The 20,857-nt window shown below is 34.5% G+C and overlaps 3 protein-coding genes across 5 annotated transcripts in view; 2 read left to right on the top strand and 1 right to left on the bottom strand.

Annotated features, from left to right (window-relative positions):
* LOC108750119 (angio-associated migratory cell protein) overlaps window positions 1-3,727 on the top strand; it is a 4,505-nt gene extending 778 nt beyond the window's left edge. Inside the window, exons 3-8 of the mRNA XM_018489378.1 lie at window positions 1,308-1,573; window positions 1,956-2,103; window positions 2,173-2,384; window positions 2,830-2,988; window positions 3,064-3,242; window positions 3,619-3,727. Coding sequence (XP_018344880.1) covers window positions 1,308-1,573; window positions 1,956-2,103; window positions 2,173-2,384; window positions 2,830-2,988; window positions 3,064-3,242; window positions 3,619-3,691 — 1,037 coding nt within the window. The 3' untranslated portion in view covers window positions 3,692-3,727. The remainder of the gene's footprint in view (window positions 1-1,307; window positions 1,574-1,955; window positions 2,104-2,172; window positions 2,385-2,829; window positions 2,989-3,063; window positions 3,243-3,618) is intronic.
* Window positions 3,728-3,950: 223 nt separating this feature from the next.
* Window positions 3,951-6,688, bottom strand: LOC108750120 (UPF0598 protein CG30010). Of its 2 annotated transcripts, none has more exons than XM_018489379.1 (5): window positions 6,376-6,688; window positions 5,496-5,693; window positions 4,964-5,012; window positions 4,681-4,901; window positions 3,951-4,484 (listed from the first exon to the last, which is right to left on the bottom strand). In XM_018489379.1, the coding sequence occupies exons 1-5, from the start codon at window positions 6,394-6,396 to the stop codon at window positions 4,257-4,259; spliced, it is 717 nt and encodes a 238-aa protein (XP_018344881.1). In that variant the 5' UTR covers window positions 6,397-6,688; the 3' UTR covers window positions 3,951-4,256. The 2 variants fall into 2 exon arrangements, with proteins under 2 accessions (XP_018344881.1, XP_018344882.1); XM_018489380.1 differs by lacking the exon at window positions 6,376-6,688 and adding an exon at window positions 5,829-6,036 and having other exon boundaries at window positions 5,496-5,744.
* Window positions 6,689-7,548: 860 nt separating this feature from the next.
* LOC108750046 (katanin p80 WD40 repeat-containing subunit B1) lies at window positions 7,549-19,194 on the top strand. Of its 2 annotated transcripts, XM_018489244.1 has the most exons (15): window positions 7,549-7,943; window positions 9,128-9,258; window positions 9,569-9,913; window positions 10,069-10,259; window positions 10,334-10,484; window positions 10,565-10,728; window positions 10,815-10,936; window positions 11,142-11,198; window positions 11,553-12,099; window positions 12,779-13,094; window positions 13,215-13,391; window positions 13,469-13,545; window positions 13,743-13,817; window positions 18,262-18,381; window positions 18,663-19,194. In XM_018489244.1, exons 1-15 carry the CDS (start codon window positions 7,910-7,912, stop codon window positions 18,793-18,795), a joined length of 2,640 nt encoding a protein of 879 aa, XP_018344746.1. In that variant the 5' UTR covers window positions 7,549-7,909; the 3' UTR covers window positions 18,796-19,194. The 2 variants fall into 2 exon arrangements, with proteins under 2 accessions (XP_018344746.1, XP_018344747.1); XM_018489245.1 differs by lacking the exon at window positions 11,142-11,198.
* Window positions 19,195-20,857: the final 1,663 nt, after the last annotated feature.

Raw genomic sequence — 20,857 nt, 5'->3', positions numbered from 1 at the left:
AGGCATTAGATGCTTTCTATTTGGTGACACAAGTCGACACGTTATTCTTTAGATTCTTTCCACTTAGTGGCAGAAATCGACGCCAACATTAATTGTTTTTCATACAAGTGATACTGAATTTAAAGTTATGTATTTCATACTCAGATAATGGCTTACTTTGGAGAAGTTATTGCATAATACCACAGATTTATAAAAAAAAAAAACTTCACTTTTAATATGAGCTAACAAGATTCAGTAAAGCACACAGTTTTGAGCTTGTACAGATTGTAAGTAAAAACTCAGTTGAATCTTACTTGTCAGAATTTAAAGGAACATGCAACTGTTATGATATCATAATTGAGAATTATCTGAATTTTGATACAGCAATTGTCATTTCATCTTTGCATTCAATGAGTAACAAAATTACACTTGTGTTGACTTGTTACCAAGTGAAAAATACCTTTTATTATTCATGGAATGCTAAGAAAGAGAAGATTTTTATTGACTCATGTCACTAATGGTACTTTTTAGCAAGAGAGACAGTGAATTAACGCTATTGCATCATATCTTTATTTTATGTCTAAAAAATGATAAAGATAGAATAACACAATAGCTCTGATAGCACACTCCCTGAATGCAATGTAATACAGTGATCATTTAATCTTCAGGTATGTTCTACTTGGCACTCGCAAGCATTATTTGTCCTTATTTGATAAACAAAGACAAAATGATTTCATGAGCGTTATCAGTATTAAGTGGGATGTATTCTTATGCCCAATTTCTTCACTTCCAGATAAGTTGTGGATAATTTTCCAGGAAATCTCTCCATTGTACTCTAAATGATATCTCTTGGATAAAGTTCTAGAGGTGAAGAAATTGGGCATTAGTGACACAAGTCAACGTTTTAGCTAATTTTCTTTTAAAAGATAATTGATATAAATATTGTTCTGTCCTTAGCATTCAATGAATAACAAAACTAAACTCTTATATTGACTATGTCTTCTAAAAGGAAAGCACTCAAAAATAGAACGACACTTGTATGAACTTCTGTTATCAAATAATGAAAGCACTCATTAGTATTGTTCGTTTTGTTTCTGGGGAGCTGCTCGGGGTTACGATGAATGTCGGACATCGTATGTAGTGTGAATTCTATATTTCAAGTACGCTGGGTTCACTCAGAGCGATCCCGAGCAGCTCCCAAGAGATAAAACAAACAATGAGTTTAACATTAGTAAACAACAAGAATGTAATGATTAACTGAGTTATACTATATCGTCTGTGTTCTTGCTAGAAAGCACTCATTAACTCTCTCTTTAAATTGATTTCAGATCACACAGTATTTTGCTGCTCGTTAAGTAAGAATGGTGACTTAGCGGCGACGGGGGGCGAGGATGATAAAGGATACCTCTGGAATGCCAGTACGGGTGAAAGTATTCTTAATACTGATGATAGCCATAACGATAGCGTTATATTCTCTGATTTCAATTACAATGACAAATATGTAGCCACAGCCGACATGCGTGGCAAAATAAAATTGTGGCGAATAAGTGACAAAACTTGTGTCTGGGAAACTGCTTTAATGAATGATATTAACGTGAGCATTCTTAGATAACAATTAAAACTTTTATAGCTGTACATAAAATAATTTTAAAATAATAAATAATTTAAATAAATAAATAAAATAATTTAATTACGATTTGATCAACTGAAAAGCATGGACCATAGGAACAGGATATAGTAGATTTTAATCAGAAATTGTATGTCCTAGTATATATGATTTCTGATAAGTTGGAATCTATTATTCCTGTTTTTATTGTCTGTATTTTTCAGTTGCGTCTCAAGAAAAGCGATAATTTAAAAGAAAAAGTAAAAAAAAAAGAGAAGTACAAAAAGTTCAACTTTAAGGAATAAATTTGTTGTTCCTTTAAACACAAGCATCTACAACAATTTATTAATAATCTTTTTTTATTATCTAGTGGATAAAGTGGCATCCTTTCAGTGATATCTTAGTAACAGGTGTTGAAACAGGGGAGGTTTATATGTTGAAAACACGAAAGGATGATTACAAGATCTTTGCACAGGGTAGCGGTATTAAATCAGAGACTGGTATAATTCTTCCAGATGGTACGTGATAGGAGTATACGCTTAGATTTTTATTCAAGAGAGAACAAAATATTAATTTAAATCTTGCAGGGAAACGCGCCGTAATAGGATATGAAAATGGTATGATTCATGTAATAGATTTAAAATCGAACACTCTAGTATCCACCACTCCCCCTGACCAAAGACGATTACATGGACATTCAAGCAGTATCATTGCTCTTGATTGTTACATGGATAATAATCTATTGATTTCGGTGTCAGTGGAAAGCCAGACTATACTAAGCACAATACATAATGGCAAGGTACAAGAAACTCTTATTTTCTTAATATTTTCTTCCTCAATAGGAAGAGTAGTATCATTATATTTATATTTTCTCGCTACATTTCCTGTACTTGAAAGAAGATGATTTCTGATAAAATTATTAGTTTTTATCCATATAAAGATTAAAATTGATCGATTATTTAAAATTTTTGTCGATTGCTGATTTGTAACTTAAACCGATGAATTGCGACCCAGAAATCAGAAGCTCCTCAGGCTTATTTTCAATAATTAAGTTTATTATGAAATGAAGTCAGCCTCATATCTATCTACTTTGCAGAATAATAACTTTTACGAAATTATAATTTGCATGAGATGGGAAATCGAATCCAGAGATTTGCTAATTACGAATTTGTTGCTCTCGTCAAATCCACGCGGCATCTCGATTTGTAAGCTTAAAAGTAACTTGATATTGAAATATTTTTCAGGTAATTTGTGTACTTCAAGATTTGCGTAGACGTGGCAATAACAACGATCATATAGAGATTGCAGCTTTTTGTAAAGATCCTACATTTCCTGTTGCTGCAAGTGCAACAGTCACGAGTGAAACATACGGAAAAATTTACATATGGGATATTTCTAAACAAGTATTATTTTTTATATTTTTATATCTAAAGTTTCTTTTTAAACATTAACAAGTTCTAAGTTTCAATTCTCTCCAGAGTCTTAGGAACGAAATGGATCAAGAAGGAGGTATCACAAAATTAGTTTGGACTAAGGCATCAATATTTTTTACAGCGGGATTAGATGGTAAACTAAGATGTTTCGATGCGAAAATAGGTCATTGCCTTCGAATATTCTCAGGACACAAGGGGGCCTTATATGACTTATGCATATCCAGGTAAACCATTAATAAGCAAATTTGTGTTATTTAATTGCGCAAGAAAAAATAAAACAAAATTATTAATCTCGGAAAAAGATTTTGCGGGTAGCTTAATTTCGATGTATTAGTTCCCATTATACTTGTACGAAGTAAACTTTTTTTACTTAAATTCGGACAGCTATTAAAACATATATCAAAAACTCGAATTAAATCATAATTTTAATAAATATTTATAGTTTTGTATAGCAATATTCTTGTGCGATTAAAATTATTTCAATTTTTTGAAAATCACATTTTAAAAATATGGCCTTATTAGAGAATTCTCTGAAATTTCCTGTATATGAAATATATTCGATCTCTTTTGTGATATTTAATATGTTTTATAATTTTTCAGTGATGAGAAGAAAGCAATAACAGTTTCTGACGATGGTACTGCCAGACTTTTTGACATTTCGTCTATATGTTAATATGTGATAAGAGAGGTAGAATATTAAAATATAAAAAAATATGTATATAGACATATATATGTAAGCATATATATAAATTCATGTATATTTACAAAAGTGTGATTTATAAAAAATATATACTTCTTTTTAATAAAACTATAAAAAAGGAGAATTTCAAAAAAATATATTCTCACATATGCGGTCTAAAAAAAAGTTTCTTAATATTGTTTAAATATATTATTAAAATCAAGAGCAAATTATTAAATACAAAGTAAATGAACGGGATTTTCTAATTTCAAATTAGAATTAGATTTGATTAGAATAGAATATTTTCGGGTAGAAATGTGCAGAGGTTTCATTTCTCCGCAGCACTTATAGTACATATAATTTTTTTGTAGAATCTTATTCAGATTCTTTCAGATAACGCTTGTTTGTAAATTCTTTCTTAATAACTTTTTTAATGGACGATTGAGGTGACTATTAAAGCTTATTTGAGGCTTACAATTTCATTGAAAAATTCCTTTTTTATAGTTACGCAATGTATTTACGAATTATAAAAAAAATTTTGTTGTTTTTATTTCACTATTTATGACAGTTTATCTTTGTACCATTCCGTATCGAGTTGGTATCGCTCGTCTCTCCACATAAAATGTGTCGGTGCGTTTCCTTCGCCGTTTTTAAAGTTGAACGAAGCACTGAATTCAATAGCTAGATTAGATCTCACTAAACCGATCCCGCCCGCTTTCTCTGGTGCAGGATGGTACACTCTTCCCGTTTTAATGTTCATAAATAATCTTTGTGGCTCAAACTGCACCTGCGGCAAATTTAATGGTTACTATAGCGTCCGTAAAACTCAGTTAAAATTTTACTATGGTTGGGTTATTTCACTTTTCGATTAACTTTAGCTTATTCTTTTACTCTTTTATTTATCTATTAGTTCAAATTATCACGTAATTTACCCAAAGATAAAACTGATATATAGCTATATATAGCTGATTCTGCAAAATTACCGTCAATAAATCATCTGCGTGCGCATAACTGAACCAGTCCTCTTCTGCGCCAGTTTCCACATTACGCTTTTGAATTACCTTCGTAAAGACCAATGGCAAATCGTCACATCTCACATAATTTCTCTCTACACCACAAATTGATAAGAATGGAAAGTCGTCTGTGTAACGTTCGGTATTGTTTTTTCTTAGGCGCTTGAAGAAGAATGCCAGGAATTTCTTGTCTGCAATAGTTTACAACACGCATAAAAAAGATGCTTTTCAGTTGATAAACATTGATGTATACCTTTAAAGCAGGAGGTAAAATTCCTTATGCGGACATCATCCAGGAACAACTGTAACAAATATTATAAATAATTATTTATGAGATGCTCATTCATTATCCTGGTGAAAATTTTTCCCAGAATTTTCATGCAAATTTGAACACTTTAGAGAAAATCTATGACTTTTTTTAAACAATTTTTCAACATGTGAATTCTGAAATCTTCTAAGATTTCTCCTTCTGTAATTTCTGAGAAAAATATCTTAAATACTTTTTTAGATTTTATAAGATTTCAGAAATTACAGAATAAAAAGATCTTAAAATATTTCAAAATTTATGAAGAATTCTGGAATGAATGTAGACGTTCTTGGTTCTGAAAGTGTTCCAATTTATATTTAAAAAAATCTAAGAAATTTCAAAAGTTAAAAAGTATATAAAAATTCTGAAAAAATGTTGAAATTCACTTTAACATTCTGAAAAATTATATGAAAAAAATCTGAGAAAATGTTTCACCAGTGATAAAAAGTGAAGCTTCAATAGATGAAATGAAAAATACCATGCCTTGATGATCAATATAATAGAAGTATTCTCGCACACGAGGTTTAGGGGATTGGCCTTGAATGTATGTAACGTAACTTCTCCCAAGAATATTGGGTAAAAGAAATGTTCGGCTTACTGCAAAGCCAGTACGCATACAAAGTATCGACGTCATTTTGGTAAATTTGAATTCAACAATAATCACGAGAGATATAACCTAGAATTTCGAACTCTCCTCTTTTTCTCTCTTAAAATTTCTCTCTTAAATCTATCGATATTGAAGAAAAATAATATAGAAATAATTTGTTAGAAAAAATTATTCTTATATGTAAACGGATTCATAATTTATTACCTAAAAAAAGCTGAGTTTAATTGTATCACTGTTTAATATCACACTGTCGTGAATACATCAATTATATACTCGTATATGTATACACATACAGTATATTCCTTTATACAAGTAGACATTAATGTAATAAGAATTTATGCAAGCATTAAACATCAAATCTCTCTTGTAAATTTCATCAATCAACATTACAAGTGGATCATAATTTTAAGCTTCCTTTTTTTTTATCAGTATATTTCACATCTTTAATATTAATGTAAAAAATGCAAAACAGTTAGAACGGCCAAAGCAAGTATAAGTAACACTCCAACTATTAAAAAAAAAATGTTGACGTCTTTCTCAGGTTCTTCTGACATTCGCACGCGTGTCCTTATTGCGAATTGTTTGTACAATTGCCTCGTGGGCCTCTCAGCGGTTTCTTCAGACATTTGGTTTTCTAACAGTGCCAATTTAAGAATTTAAGAATTTAACAGCTTTGAATTTAAACTTGCCAACAATCGATATAACAACCAGTGATGTCATTATCCGGCTATAATTATTTATGGGTGCGTACCGAGTTACGCACGAAGCGCATGATCCATGTTCTTGTTTTCTTCTTCTTCTTATTCCCCTATTTGGTTTTCCGATCCAAAAAAAAAGGGTCACAGTACCATGCGTTGAATTTGAATCAAAATGTGATAACCTCTGTGGGGAAATAAAGACTTCATTTTTCCTCAATTATAAACATATCCTTATTGTCACCGATGAGATACTGGGTGCTTTCCATTTGATGACACAAGCCGATACAAGTGTCATTCTACCTTTGTCACTCTCTGAATCAACAAGGATAAAACGACGTTTGTGTTGATTTATGTTGACTTGTCATCAAGTGCACCGACAAAATACTATTAAAGATCGTCAACCCTGGGCAAATTTTCGGCGGTATAAAAAGGGCTTCAAGAGCTCGGAGGTAATTGAAGAACACTGACATTATCGACAATTGATATAAATTTGCTATTATTATTACATAAATATTTGGCTCATATATTATTAAATTCATTTTTTATTATATAAATGTTCCATAAATAAATATGTATACTTGTAAAGCTATAATTTCTATATATTGCAGAAAAATTACAATTTTTTTCTTCGCAGTTAATCATCTCTGTTGATAATCAAACTTTGACATAAAACTGAAGATTTAGAATTTTAAAGAAAAATCGAGTATTATTGAATTGTAAATGCATAAATACGTCCACTAAACTAATAAATCATAAAATTAGTACAATATTTTTAGTTTTGTAACTCTTAATCATTTCAATATTTACAAAGACGCGAAACTCCTGTAAGGATGTCGATCTTTAATAATATCTCGTAATTCTCGGTGTCAAATGAAAAACACCCACTATCAGTCATAGCTTATGCAAGCGAGACAGCGAAAAAGCTCTGGCAAGTTTCTGTCTTTACAAAAAGGGCCCGGAGATAATTGAAGAACACTGACATTATCAACATTAATTACTAAATCGTTAACAATAAATCCTAGTTATTAGCAATTATTGGTAATAGATTAAACATTTATTTTATCAGCGATAGATAACGCGATTAACCGCCATCTAACGGGGAAATGTAACCGCGACCTCGCGACCTGTACGCGTCACGGACACACCGGACGGTCAGACGGACGGAACGGAGCGGAGCGGAGGGAGAGAAAGAGAGACAGATAGATAGTGACAGGTTCGTGAGATGAGATACGAGACGGTGGCGAGGAGAAGGTGGCACTGGCAGTTTCCCGAGTGAGAGAGAAGCGATCTGTTTTCCACGCTCTCGGGACAGCGTCGCGTTTCTTTTTTTTTCTACGTTCTCCCCGGCGGGGAGCGACGACGCGACGCTACGTGAAGTGACGCCTCGCGACGCCACGCGCCGCGGTGCCCGGTCGCCGAAGAAAGAGGAGAGACCGCGAGAAGAGTGGAGGCTGTTACCGTTTGCTGCTGGTAAACATGTTACGTTCGCGCAGCGGCACGAACAGCGAGAGGAGATCGTACGTCGTGCGCCAACCGGGACTACGGACCGCCGTCGCTGCCAAATAAGTCCGCGCGCGCGGCACGAACATGGCCTCGTCTACGAGGAGGTCCTGGAAGCTCCGTAAGATCATCCTTGTTCATGGGAATACGAATATCTTGGCGCGCGCGAGCGCGCCATGCGTTCTCTCACGCTCTCTCTTTCCCGCTGCATCGCTCCTCTTCTTTCTTTTTTTTTTTCCCTCCTCCGCGAGATCCTGCTTTTCCGCGAAGTCTCCGCAGGTAAACAGTCTCTGTTTACTTTCTCACTTTAGCTGCTACCTCGCAGTTTCTTCCAATTATGGTTACATCTGGCACAAACCGGGAATTTGTCCCGCGGCGAGAATGAGAAGTCGTTTTCGCGCACGGTAGCAGAAACTGGATTATAATGGACGGAGATTTTCCGCCTGTTTTTACGGATGAATAGTTTATATTGGAGGAATGACAGTTCTATTCTTTTTAAATAAGATATTGAATAATTGACTAGAGATTTATTTGATGCATGTAAAATTACAGGCATAAAATTTCAATGGTTAACTTTTGCTCCTCCAATAAGTAACTTCTCATTCTTAGCTAAACGCCACAAATCATTAATAAGTTAGTTTTAATTGTAGTTAAAAATGTTTGAAACAGAAATAAATATATATATTTATGTATATATAAATATAGAGATTATTTATTTAAATTGTGAAAAATTTTTTTAATACATTATTAGCTTATTTTTACTTATCAGTGAAAATGAACTGATCTTTTTAATTTTTCAATCTAAATATGTAATCTCTATTTATATTTTGTTCCAACTCATCATTTTTGATTATGTGATCAGGACTTATTGATTCGTGACCTTTAGCCTAAGAATGAGAAATTATTTATTAGAGGAACAGAGGTTGAATTGAATTTTCATGCTCGTAGTTTCATGAATAAATGAATCTCTCAGAAATCAAATTGATCAATTCCATGAAATCAGAAGTGAAAAAAAAATGATGAAAAGTTATAAACTCTTTTGATAATAAAACTAAGAAATTTATAAGATGTGGAATTAATGAGTTTGACTTCTAAGAGGTTCAGGTGATTCTTATTTATCGAGTAAAGAGATTTTTTTCCAACATGAAAAAAGGAAATTATATAATCCTTGTATGTTCATAAGTAAATCAATCTGAACAAAAATTATTCATGCTATAAAATCTTTTATATTATCTCTCTTGCATCACATTAACATGAATAAATCAGTATGCGTGAAATGTATACTCATCTTTTTTTTTGGCACAGAGGAATTTGTCGCCCATACGCCGAATGTCAATTGCTTGGCGTTGGGCCACAAATCAGGTCGTGTTCTGGTCACAGGCGGTGACGACAAAAAGGTGAATCTATGGGCCGTTGGAAAGCAGAATTGTATTATGGTAATTATTGTGCAATAATTCCATTATCTTTATCCAATTCAAGATTAAACACAGACAATTTGTGTAACAAATGTTTACCTTTATTTCATTTTTTTCTATTTTCTTCTTTCAATAACATACTACATGAGAGGAACAATAAACACTAAATTGTATCTCAAACATTGTTATTGAATTTAAATTTATTAAAATTATACAATGAGAGAGTTAAAGTTACTTCATGAGAGAGTTATAAATATATAAATTATATTTTAAATGTTATTGAATTTAAATTTGTTAAAATTACATAAGATTAATGTTCATCTATTTTCAGAGCCTAAGTGGCCACACTACTCCTATAGAATGCGTACGCTTCGGCCAAACGGAAGATCTTGTATGCGCTGGCTCACAAACGGGTGCGTTGAAGATTTGGGACTTGGAGCATGCCAAGCTGGCGCGCACGCTGACGGGACACAAATCCGGGATACGTTGCATGGACTTCCATCCTTATGGGGAGCTGTTAGCGTCTGGGAGTTTGGATACGGCGATTAAATTGTGGGATATCCGTAGGAAAGGCTGTATTTTTACGTACAAGGGGCATAACAGGACTGTGAATAGTTTAAAGTTCAGTCCTGATGGACAATGGATCGCCAGTGCTGGAGAGGAAGGAATGGTTAAGGTGAGTCATATATTATATTCCAGGAAAATGTATTTTTATCATGTCTTATCTTAAGTCTTCTTATCATCTCATATATAACATGATTTTCATTCTTTTCTATTACTATTGTATATGTGAGACAAAAGACATTGACCTTTATGTTACTTTTAAATTAGCTGTGGGACCTAAAGGCCGGTAGACAACTAAGGGAATTTTCAGAACACAAAGGTTCGGCCACAACCGTCGAGTTTCATCCGCATGAATTCCTATTAGCCAGCGGCAGCGCCGATAGAACTGTCCACTTCTGGGATTTAGAATCGTTTCAACTTGTATCTTCCACGGAACAGAGTCATTCTTCGGCCATCCGGTGAGTTAGATAAACAATAATTTTACAATGCAATTTTTCAATCTCTAATTTGTTTTGTTATCGCGCTGTTTCAGATGCCTATACTTTAGTCAAGGCGGAGAATGTCTCTTTGCTGGTAGCCATGACGTTTTAAAGGTTTACGGCTGGGAGCCGGGCAGGACTCTGGATACGATACCGACTAATTGGGGAAAAATCCAGGATATAGCCATAGCTCAAAACCAATTGGTAGAACAAAATGCCAGATTTTAAACTCTCGAATATGTACATTCGATGTCGTTTTTATTATGACAGGAAATTTTTTTCAGATCGGCGCGAGTCTTCATACTGCGAATGTTGTTCTGTATATATGCGATTTAAAAAAAATTGCACCACTGGGAGGAATATCTGCCGTGAGTTCACCATTCAGTCATGGAAATTCCTTGAGGAAGAGTTTTTCCAAAGAACGACCGATCGGATTAAAGAAGCATACGTATGTTTTTGCTTTATGAAGTTTAATTTTAACCACAAATTTTTACACCAACTGATTATCGTATACATATTTATATACGCTTGCAGATTAGATGTACGGACAATAGAAGAGGCGGATAAATCCGGCACCGATCCGGAGGACGAGGCCACCTATGCGGACATACCCAGCGTAACCGAGTACAGGGACGTTTTTCAACCGAGCAGGGCGTGTAAGTGATTCGTTACATCCGCCTTGTAATGTCTCATTGTTCACTGAGTGTGTGTGCGCGCGTATATGACAAAAATTCCAGACTAATATCTAACCCAATCCCTCGCAATCACTAGCGAACACACACAATATGTCAAACACGTTTAAATGTGAATGCAAACGCTGTACAGTTTGTGAATGAGCATGCCGTGCATGATATGTTGCAGTGTCTCGCACACCACCTCTCGAAACCTCCGAGGCTTTCCAGGAGCCTCATGACATAGGTGAGTTTCGATAACCTTTGCACGGATTGCGTTGGACTAAGTTACGATATAAGTTACGAAATGAAATTTTTACTACCATAGCATTAGAATCTTTCAAAAAAGTGTAAATATTGATATAACATTCAATCTTGGTATAATGCATGTTAGAATACGAACTTCACGAAAGTTGAATAATATGGATAAATTTTAATTATAAATTTAATTTATAAATCTAATATTTTTAATTATACCAGGAAAAACTTGTCTTAAGTTCTTTAAATGATTACTGTGATTTTGTTTTAAAGTGAGATTTTGAAATAACTTCTCTTTAAAAAAGAGGACGAATGTCATTGGTATATTATCAATCTATTTTAGATCCGGCACAACCACAGATACTGCAAAATCTCTCTACCTCAATGTCAAACCTGAGCACGATAGAGCGCGAGGAGATGCCGTCGATGCCATCCCCTTCTTCACCGCCCCCGCCGGCACCCACGTTGTCCCTGGCGAAGCCAGTGCCGGTGCGTGTTCAACCGATCAAGTCTTCGCCACCAATACAGAGGAACTCGATCATGTCGACGAGCCAGATCAGGGCGAATCTGCAGGCGAACAATGGCTTGAATCAAAGGGCGTCCAAAAACTTCGCGTCCATACCGCCATTACGGCAAAACATCACGCCGTTCCCAGGGAAGAGGATGAGCACCACCGAACAAACGATGCCGGCGCCGTCTCATCCCTTAGGACCACAAAGGTCGAACTCGACCTTAACGCCGCGCGTTGCACCAATGGCTGCGGTAATTCCTGTGATGGACGACGGTAAGCTGAAGAACAGAGTACCTAGCCCGGATTCCCCGAAACACTGTTTGAAGAGGCAGAGCAGTAGGGACGGGGAGCAGGGATACGAAAGTGACTATCCTGTACAGTAAGTACTTCTTGCGTAATAATAGACAATGAAGACGTATTCTCTTCGAATATATAAATATGGAAAATAATTGTAAATATTAATGAGTATAATAGAAAAGCATTCAAATTGTATAGAAATTAATAAAGAAAGATCTTTTTATTTCTTGATAATTTTTTTTTTAGTTTGCAGTTTTTAAGAGAAAATAATTATCTTTTAATAGAATGTAGAATATATGTTGCTCACAAAATTAATTAAGATTGAAAATTAATTACACCGTTGAAAAAAAAGAAATTTGCTTCCGTTAGATGTAATGGAAATAAATTTCAAGCAGGTACATTAAAAATATTTAATGTTGTCAATGAAAAAATGAAGTTATAAGAAATTTAAATTTAATATTTACTTACATTAAATTTCATGCAAATTTACATAAAATTTAATAATGTACTAAACTTCATAAAATTTTATGAAAAGTAAAACTAAATTTTTCATGTAATGTATACAAATTTACTTTTCAGTTGCAAATATATTAAATTTAATTTAGTGCAAATATAATAAATATAGCAAATATAATAAAATTGAATTTGATTTGTGTAACTTAAAAGTACATTAAATTTCATCACATTTTTAACAATATATATTGAAATAACATTATATTCTGTAACAATTATATAATGTTTGGATGACCTTTTTGTTGCAGAATTAATAATATAAGACATAGTCCCTCGGATCCTGCGTTGAATAGGCCAAACACAGCGCAATCGAGGTCGACGTCGCTCAACCGAAATTTTGCTACCTCAACTGTGCTGTCGGCGCGTAATGCATCTACGAACACATCATCGTCTACGAGGAAGCTACCCAATAAGGCTCAGGTCCCACCGAATCCCAAAATCGATGTACTCCCTCAAATCCCAAAGTCGATTCTCTCGCAGATAAGGAAAGTCACAGACAAGGAGGAACTGGTGCCGATGAGCACCGACAAGCCTTATGGTTTGGACGTGGAAAATTTCTTACCGGTGAATGATCCTTTCACTTATAAATTGTGCAAATAACAAAATTAATAATAAATTCTCCATCTTTATATAACGAGAAAGTTACCAAGTTTTATTTAATTCTTTTCTATTTACGTTTTACAGCACAGTTATACCAGTCCCGCGGCGTTGGACTATCCCCAGAGTGTGCTGACGGAAATGTCTGAGACCGAGGTGCTGAATAGCATGATGCGCAGCCACGATTCGATGATGGCGGTACTTAAGAGTCGACATCGCTCATTACAGATAATTTATTCCCTCTGGCAAAATAAGGATCTCAAGGTTGTTATTCATCTGATTTTGCATTGAAACGTACAAGACGTATAAGGCGAAAAAATATAACGTAATATTGATTTCAGGCCGCGGTGGACTCTGCAGTCGCGATGAACGATTTAGCAATCATTGTGGATCTTTTGAGTATCCTCACATTAAAACCGTACGTAGTTTTATCGACCCGATAATTTTAATAATATTAAAAAATTTCTTAAGATCATGAATGTGATTACACAACAAGTGTGGAATAAAACCTTTATCGATCAAGCTGAAGCTTAGATAATTCGGTATGAATTTATATACTGCATATAATAATTAACACGATGTGTTTTATAATTATTTTTTAATTTTTGTTCACAGAACGATGTGGAACTTGGATCTGTGTAATTCCTTGCTGGGTCCTATCAGTGAACTTTTTCAAAGTAGATATGAAATGTGAGTATGAAACATTTTGTTTTACATTTTCCTATTAATATTCTCTAAGAAATTCTGATGTCCTCGAGATAATTAATTTTTTATTATCAATAATCTCGATTATGACGTCCTGAGATAAAAGCAGCGAGATTATTTTGCAAATGACTTGTATCGTTATCTTAAGTAGTCTGATGACCTATTTTCTTATTTGGAATATTTTTTTCAAGCTTATCGTGTTTTCAGATTGATTCGCTTTAAAATCAGTGTCGTATTTGCATTCTCGTCAGATTGCAACGGGCGTCCGCATCTCATTGTCGCATCACGCGTGTATATTTAGCGATGACACGGTGAATATTCATTGCTCTCCGCGTGGCACACTTTGCATCTATTATCGTCTAAGATTACTTCACCTTCAATAGCGAAACACCGCGCGCACAGCATTTGTATTGGAAAATGGACACCCCTTTCAAAAGGGTGCTCAAACGGGGGTGCACTATGGGAATGGCTAATTTGCCGAAGCGGGGAAATCCGAGGCGAGCGTTAGGGCGATGCGTGAAATTAGCCGAGACAATGGGAGATAGCGGCAGATGCAAATGCGACGAGACGCACGGATCATTCTTGTCGCTCGCTGAATCGTATTGTTCGCCAAACGAATTGAAATCTGAAGTGCTACCACGCTCGCATATGCCGATGCGATGACAGTGGACAGATAAAATGACCGAGTGTCATCTTCAATGCCAAACGGTCGCCGATTAAAATTTGTTGAGAGTTAGACTCACCTTGAAGAGAAACACGAAACAAAATTTAAATGAACACGTTTAGACAAAAACACGGTTAGACAAAAAAAATTTTTATAGTTAATAATTAAAAAAATTACAAATTTAAAAAGAAGCTTTAAAACATTAAGAAAAATTTCAAAAAATTTAAATTCGTAGATTTATATACATGCATGTGTATATATTTCTAGATTTGAGAAATTATTTAAACTTAAAAGACTGAAGCAAATAACTCTTTTTACAATGAGATCTACTGAAGTTAGATTAAACTAAATTTCATTGTGAGTACATTTAACACAGAAGCAGACATTTCATTTGAGATAAAGTTTTAGATTACCGTTATATACCACAACAGCAAATTTAAACGGTTTCTCGTCAGATACGCGCCACTTCCTGACCATTCGACTATAAATCCGAGTGAGGAGGGAGGAAGCTTGTCTTTTATGTCCGTTTGACGTACAAAAGTGGGTGATTAACCGACTGCCCTCAGTTCCAAGCTGTTGCTCTGTCGTGACGAGGAACGACTGTTTCCTTCCGCGTTTTTATTGTGAACTACCATTACTCACCCTCGCGTTCTTTATTCCTTGCGCACGTGTTGTCTCGTAAGAATCTCTCTCTGCCCTCTTATTATCAGGATAATTCGATAACGATTCCTAATCACTCACGTGAATTTTAGAAGCTTTAATTAACCGCTGGTTCCACATTTAATTTTTGTCAAAATATTTTATGTAGAAAGAAATTAAATTTTCATTTGTCTGCTAAAGTATTAAAATTATTTTGATCTGCTCAATTTTATATGTATATGTATGCATTAGTCATACATTTTTTAAATTTATTGTATATATTGTAATATATATCGTTAGATTTTTATTATATCTTATTATTAGCTTTCAATAATATTTGTCACAAATTTTTATTTTCTGGTTAAAAAAATCAACGCTATTCTATTATGTTACAATTAATTTTCTATCCCTGCAATCTAGAAATTGAAATTATTTGATATTGATTTAACAATTAATTAGTTATTGAGCGGCAGATCGTTACACAACTTCCGATGAACTCGTAACCCTCCCTAAAATTAGGCTTCGATTGAGCACCTGATGTTTTCAACAAGCTTCCACTTTCTTCTCTTTCTTATCTTCTCCTGTCAAGTACGTTATTTCAGTGCACGCGGGATGATTACGATATAGCGTTTAATTTATTCTGTCCACTCGTATAACAAGTAATTAAGTAACAGCTATTTAATTTCAACAATTGTCACCCTGTATGTTCGGATTAATTGATATAATCTGAATCTTTCTTAGAACTTGAGATTACTTATATTTAAGAGAATTTGAAATTTGAAAGAAAAGATTGGCTGCTGCAGCAAATTAGATAGTAAAATATGGCATCGCATTTTTAAGTGGCTGCAGCAGCCAATTTTTGATTGTATTGGTAACCATCTGCAATGTCAGTATAGAATTTCGATAGGCTAACCAAAATTGACCGCTGCAACCAATTAAAAATGCTATGCTATATTCAGCCAATCTTTTCTTTCAGTGTGGGACGTTGATTGTATAAAAAATTTTTTTACAATTCCTATTTTGCCTATACTTTTGTATTATTAAAAAAAAAGATTTCTTTGACAATGCAGTTCTAGAAAATATATTGTTATAATTAGACTACTCGTACCTGGAACAATGTCAGTGAACCGGTTAATAGCGGTCGAGCGGTCGGTATTAGCACCCTGTGCGTATATACTTAATACCGTGAAAAGTGAATTCAAACTAATTATCCGCCGCTGAGCAGCTGTCGTTCGTTCGTAATAGGCCGTCAAGCCATTTATTGGTACCTGCCATTCTACTCGGAAATAAATTAGAGACTTAATATATATTATATATAACAAATATTATATTTATATATAACATAAAGTTGACGTCTTTACATGAGGTAATCCTGTTAATTTTGTTAATTCTATTAAACATAAAAGTTTTTACAATTACTACTACTATTTAATTACCTGGTATTTAAAAGTTGAAAGTTAAAAAAATTATTTTTAATTATCCAACTAACTTTCTATCTAATTATCATGTAGGAATAATTGATTCTAAAAATTCTTATATTTAATTTAAAATATATCTCAGATATAGAGAGTATGGCAAGATAGAGATGGGAAACGTTTGTGTTTGTTTATTAAATTCGTATTTTTCGAAGAGCAGTGATTCCTTATATTCTGATTTCGCAATCATCGATGGGACATAAAATCGACAATGGGCAAATATACACATCTCGGTCGACTTATTATGTAGTGACGGTTTGCATACAGCCTGCTCGTCATTTTCACGGCTCGTTCGTCGCGGCCTTTCGTCCTGGAACCGTACCTCGTGAGAAAAAAAGAAAGAGATCGTCGGTCAGAATGTCTAGACGCGTGTCACATGTCAGGGGAGGGTTAGCGCTCCGCCCGATCGTTTTCCAATTTCGCGATTGCTTCTCGCATCCCCCTTTGTCGTCTATTTGTTCCCCTTTTTACCGTCCAGCTTCATCCCTACAGATCTCGTCTAATTCTGGAAAGAAAAACACATTCTTTGCCGTAAAACGTTAACAATTATTTGACAAAGTATAAATTACACTCATAAAAATGAAATCAGAAAAATTAATTTGTTGTAATTAATGTACCGGTGTTTAGTGCCAGAAATGATAAGATTAAATACGATAAATAGAAGTAAATTAAATATTGATTAACTTGCAAAGGTTAAGTCAACGAGATCTCTGCAATCTGATTTCTCTATTTTACTCTGAAGAATTATCTTATAAAATTTTTTTTTTTTTTTCAATATGCTCAAATTATTTATATTATTCTTTATTATTTAAATCAATTAAATCTATCTAAATAATTGTAATCTAGATTATTTTAGTTGAACCATCCACGAGAAAGGCTTTTTCTCAAAGCCTACGACTATTCTTCTATTGGTTTCACATTTTGTTAAAAGTCGCATAAAATTCGAGTCGTGCACGGTGCATTACACGTGGTATTGTCGATCAGCACGTTGCATTACACGTGGTATTGTCGATCAGCACGTTGCATTCATGAGACTGTTTGCGATTCGTCTCGCCGATTCGAACGGGAGCTCGAACCCTTTATCGCCCGTCCGTCCGAAAGCGAGAGCGTGCTGAATCGTGCAGGCAAGCCTTTCGCGCCTTTCGTTATTTATTGACGTCGTTAGCGGGTCTAATAACGCTCGTTTTACCGAACGGACCAGGCGTGACCGAACCAGTGTTGCGAAACCGGCTACCATCCTCATTCCACGATTGTTTTGATCCTGAACGTCCGAACCATTTCTAGGCAAACGAGTTATAAATTACATAATATAGCACCTTATTTATTTTATTGGTTTCAAATTAAAATAGCTTTAAAGTACATAACTAAAGTATATTTAATTAAAATAGCTAAAATATATATTTATTGTTTAATTTATTTCTCTGTTCATTCATTTATAGTTTGTTTTAACGTTAAACATTTTACATTTTAACATACACACGCATATATACTTTAGTGATAAATTTATTATTATTTGAAATTATTTGAAATATTATTCGATTAGTTTTAATGTTGGATCTAATCAATCTGCGTCATGTATGCATATTTTTTAGATTCTGTATGATGTATGTTTTATTATTATTAACTTCTGTCCAAATTGGGTTTGTTTCAGGTACATAACAGTAGCTTGTTCGGCATTGAGACTTATTCTTCGTAATTTCGCCTCGGTGATAAAATCTAACGTGGAGGCACCCCTTCACACGATCGGTGTCGATGTGTCGCGAGAGGAACGGTGAGTTCTATTTATTATATTAGATATGTTTGTTTGAATTTTCTTCTATTGATTTTATTTAGCAACGTTCAATTTTTAAATTATTAATTTATTTTGTTGATATATATTTATAATACATTGACGTTGCGCAAAAATTTAACGACAAAAGACTATACTTAACTATTGTGTTGTTCTTAAGAATGTTAGAAAAGCAAGATAATATTTTCTGGATGTAATATAACTTTGTCATCGCCCTATCTTCGACATGGAAACTTTACGTGTTTCTCTCCTTTTCCTTTTAGGTACCACAAGTGCCTTTCCTGCTACGAGAAGCTTTCGGCGATACGGGCGATCCTGCTGAAGAAGCAATCGACGCCCGGCAAACTCGGCGCCTCATTCCGCGAACTGGCGGTGCTCATCAGAAGCCTTGAGTGACCTCGAGAATGGCATCGTCTGAGACCCTCGTGAATTCGATCCGCCAGTATTTCGTCGGTCGACTACTATTGGCTTCCTCTCGATGAGACTCAGCAGTGGTGAAACAAAGATCGCGTTGTGTCCGCCAAATAGAAGCGAAACAAAACTTTGTTAAGGAGTAGCAACAAGATCACGGCCCGTCTTTGAGGAAACGTTTGTGAGAACGTTCCTGCTGCTACCGCCTTCTTCCATCGTCCTCGATCAATCCGTTTGCCGATCGCCTTTTCCTTGTCGTTGTTTTCCCCGCAGTAACGCAGCCATTCTCAGAGAAAGCGAATAAAATTGCCAGGCGTTCGTTACTTAGTCGCTGAACGGTCGGACGAGTCGTGCTACTTGTCATCATTAATGGAAAAAAAAAAATGAAAAGAGAAAGAGGGAGTGTCGGTGTACAGGCGTAGAAAGAAAGAAATTTATACGAAGAAGAGTTCGCGGAGTTAAATGAGAGGCGGGTGAAAGCGAGAAAAGATATTGTCGCCAAACATATCTAATATTATACTGAAACATCAGGATTCATTTAATCTTACTAGTTTAAAAAAAAAACGTGTCAACTTTTAAAAGTATTTCTTAGCATTTGTGTTTCTTTAAATTCAAATTGATTAAATTGTTTTTAGAAAATTTAGAAATATATCTAGAAGTATATTTTTAAAACAATAAAAACACATATCGAAGTTTTTAAAGAATAAATTACATTAAACGGAATAATCCGCGCGCGAGAGCAAAGTATCAACATTAAGCTCGTTTTTATTATTAGAAGTATTTGTATCTCTGCATGCATCAATTAACAAGACTTTTATATTATCTATAAACTTTAATATTATCCTTTAATATTGCCTAAAGTCTAAACAAAATAATAACGAAACAAGGATAATAAATGAGTTTGCCAAATCCCGATGCATCAGTATATTGATCTCGAAATTCGTATAGAAATTAACGGGGGAATGTCCCAAGCGAGTTCATCGGTTCATTTGCGCAAAATAAAGCGGAATGACGTTTTGCGCTTTTCTTGCCACAGATCACGATTATCGAACGTTTCGGCTGGATCAGCTTCAAGTCCGCGGAAATGATCAGGGCGACGATGATTAATACGATTAAACGAATAACGAAGCGTAACGTAGTATAACACCTTTCCTCCAGAGAAATTGTATTTTTGAAAGAGGTATTTGCGTTCGTTTACTAATAAAGCAACTCTGACGTAGGCGTAGATACCTTGATCCTCGTGAAGATAAAATTGTAAGATATAAAGTGAGAGAGGGCCTAAGCGAGAGCTTGTACGCGCCTAAAAGGACGGGAAGCGTGGAAAGAATTGAGAATTGGAACGGGAAAAACGCGTATCGATGAACGATTCGTTTTTATATTCACGGTTAAATTATTTTTTTACGACAGCATCCATGAATCATGAACTGCATTTTATTCCGACGTTTTTGATTACCTAATATTTCACAGAGTTAAATATAGAAACATTGAAGCATCGACGCGGTGTCGCTATTATATACGTGCTATTAAAGTGCATTTTTAAAGATTTCCGAATAATTTTTTATACTCTATTTTTGTCGCCGAATGAACGTTTTAATTATTACCATGCAGAGGATATGGAGGAGTAAAGAGAAATTTCGAATTCTGGAGACAATTTTGTAAGACACTTTGTTACACAGTATTTTATAAGATTATTTTTGTTTCTCGTTTTGCGATCTCTTCGCATTTTGCAATTTTATCGTGTCGCGACAAATTAAAAGGCGGTGATCGAACAGTATTCAATTTAAACGTTGCACTCGTGGAATTGTAACGCAAAAAGAAAGTCTATATTTTTGTATTGCACCCGCATTGCCTCGTAACGCGAAAATTGAATCAGTATTAACGAAAACAATATTTATCGCATAATTATTTTTTGTATAGCGTTCTTTTGTCATATTCCTGCATATGTGACTTGTAATTTTGAATCTTAATCATCTAATGAAAATCCGCTTAGCGATATTTTTGTTTTTTCAATTTGCGACGAGGATTAACTGCTCACTGTCTTTTGATC

This window comes from Trachymyrmex septentrionalis, unplaced genomic scaffold (genome assembly GCF_001594115.1).
Source record: "Trachymyrmex septentrionalis isolate Tsep2-gDNA-1 unplaced genomic scaffold, Tsep1.0 scaffold32, whole genome shotgun sequence".
Classification (NCBI taxonomy): domain Eukaryota; kingdom Metazoa; phylum Arthropoda; class Insecta; order Hymenoptera; family Formicidae; genus Trachymyrmex; species Trachymyrmex septentrionalis.
Note: the sequence above shows the minus strand (reverse complement) of the source record. Positions and strands in the feature narration are given on the sequence as shown.

Coding starts and splice junctions, on each gene's coding strand:
- LOC108750120 (XM_018489379.1), bottom strand. CDS start 6,396: ATGCGCTTCGTGCGTAACTCG. Junction 5,013..5,495: donor ATATTGATCATCAAGGCATG/GTATTTTTCATT, acceptor TATTTGTTACAG/TTGTTCCTGGATGATGTCCG. Junction 4,902..4,963: donor TTTTACCTCCTGCTTTAAAG/GTATACATCAAT, acceptor AAACTATTGCAG/ACAAGAAATTCCTGGCATTC.
- LOC108750046 (XM_018489244.1), top strand. CDS start 7,910: ATGGCCTCGTCTACGAGGAGGTCCTGGAAGCTCC. Junction 10,260..10,333: donor AGTCATTCTTCGGCCATCCG/GTGAGTTAGATA, acceptor GCGCTGTTTCAG/ATGCCTATACTTTAGTCAAG. Junction 11,199..11,552: donor CCAGGAGCCTCATGACATAG/GTGAGTTTCGAT, acceptor AATCTATTTTAG/ATCCGGCACAACCACAGATA.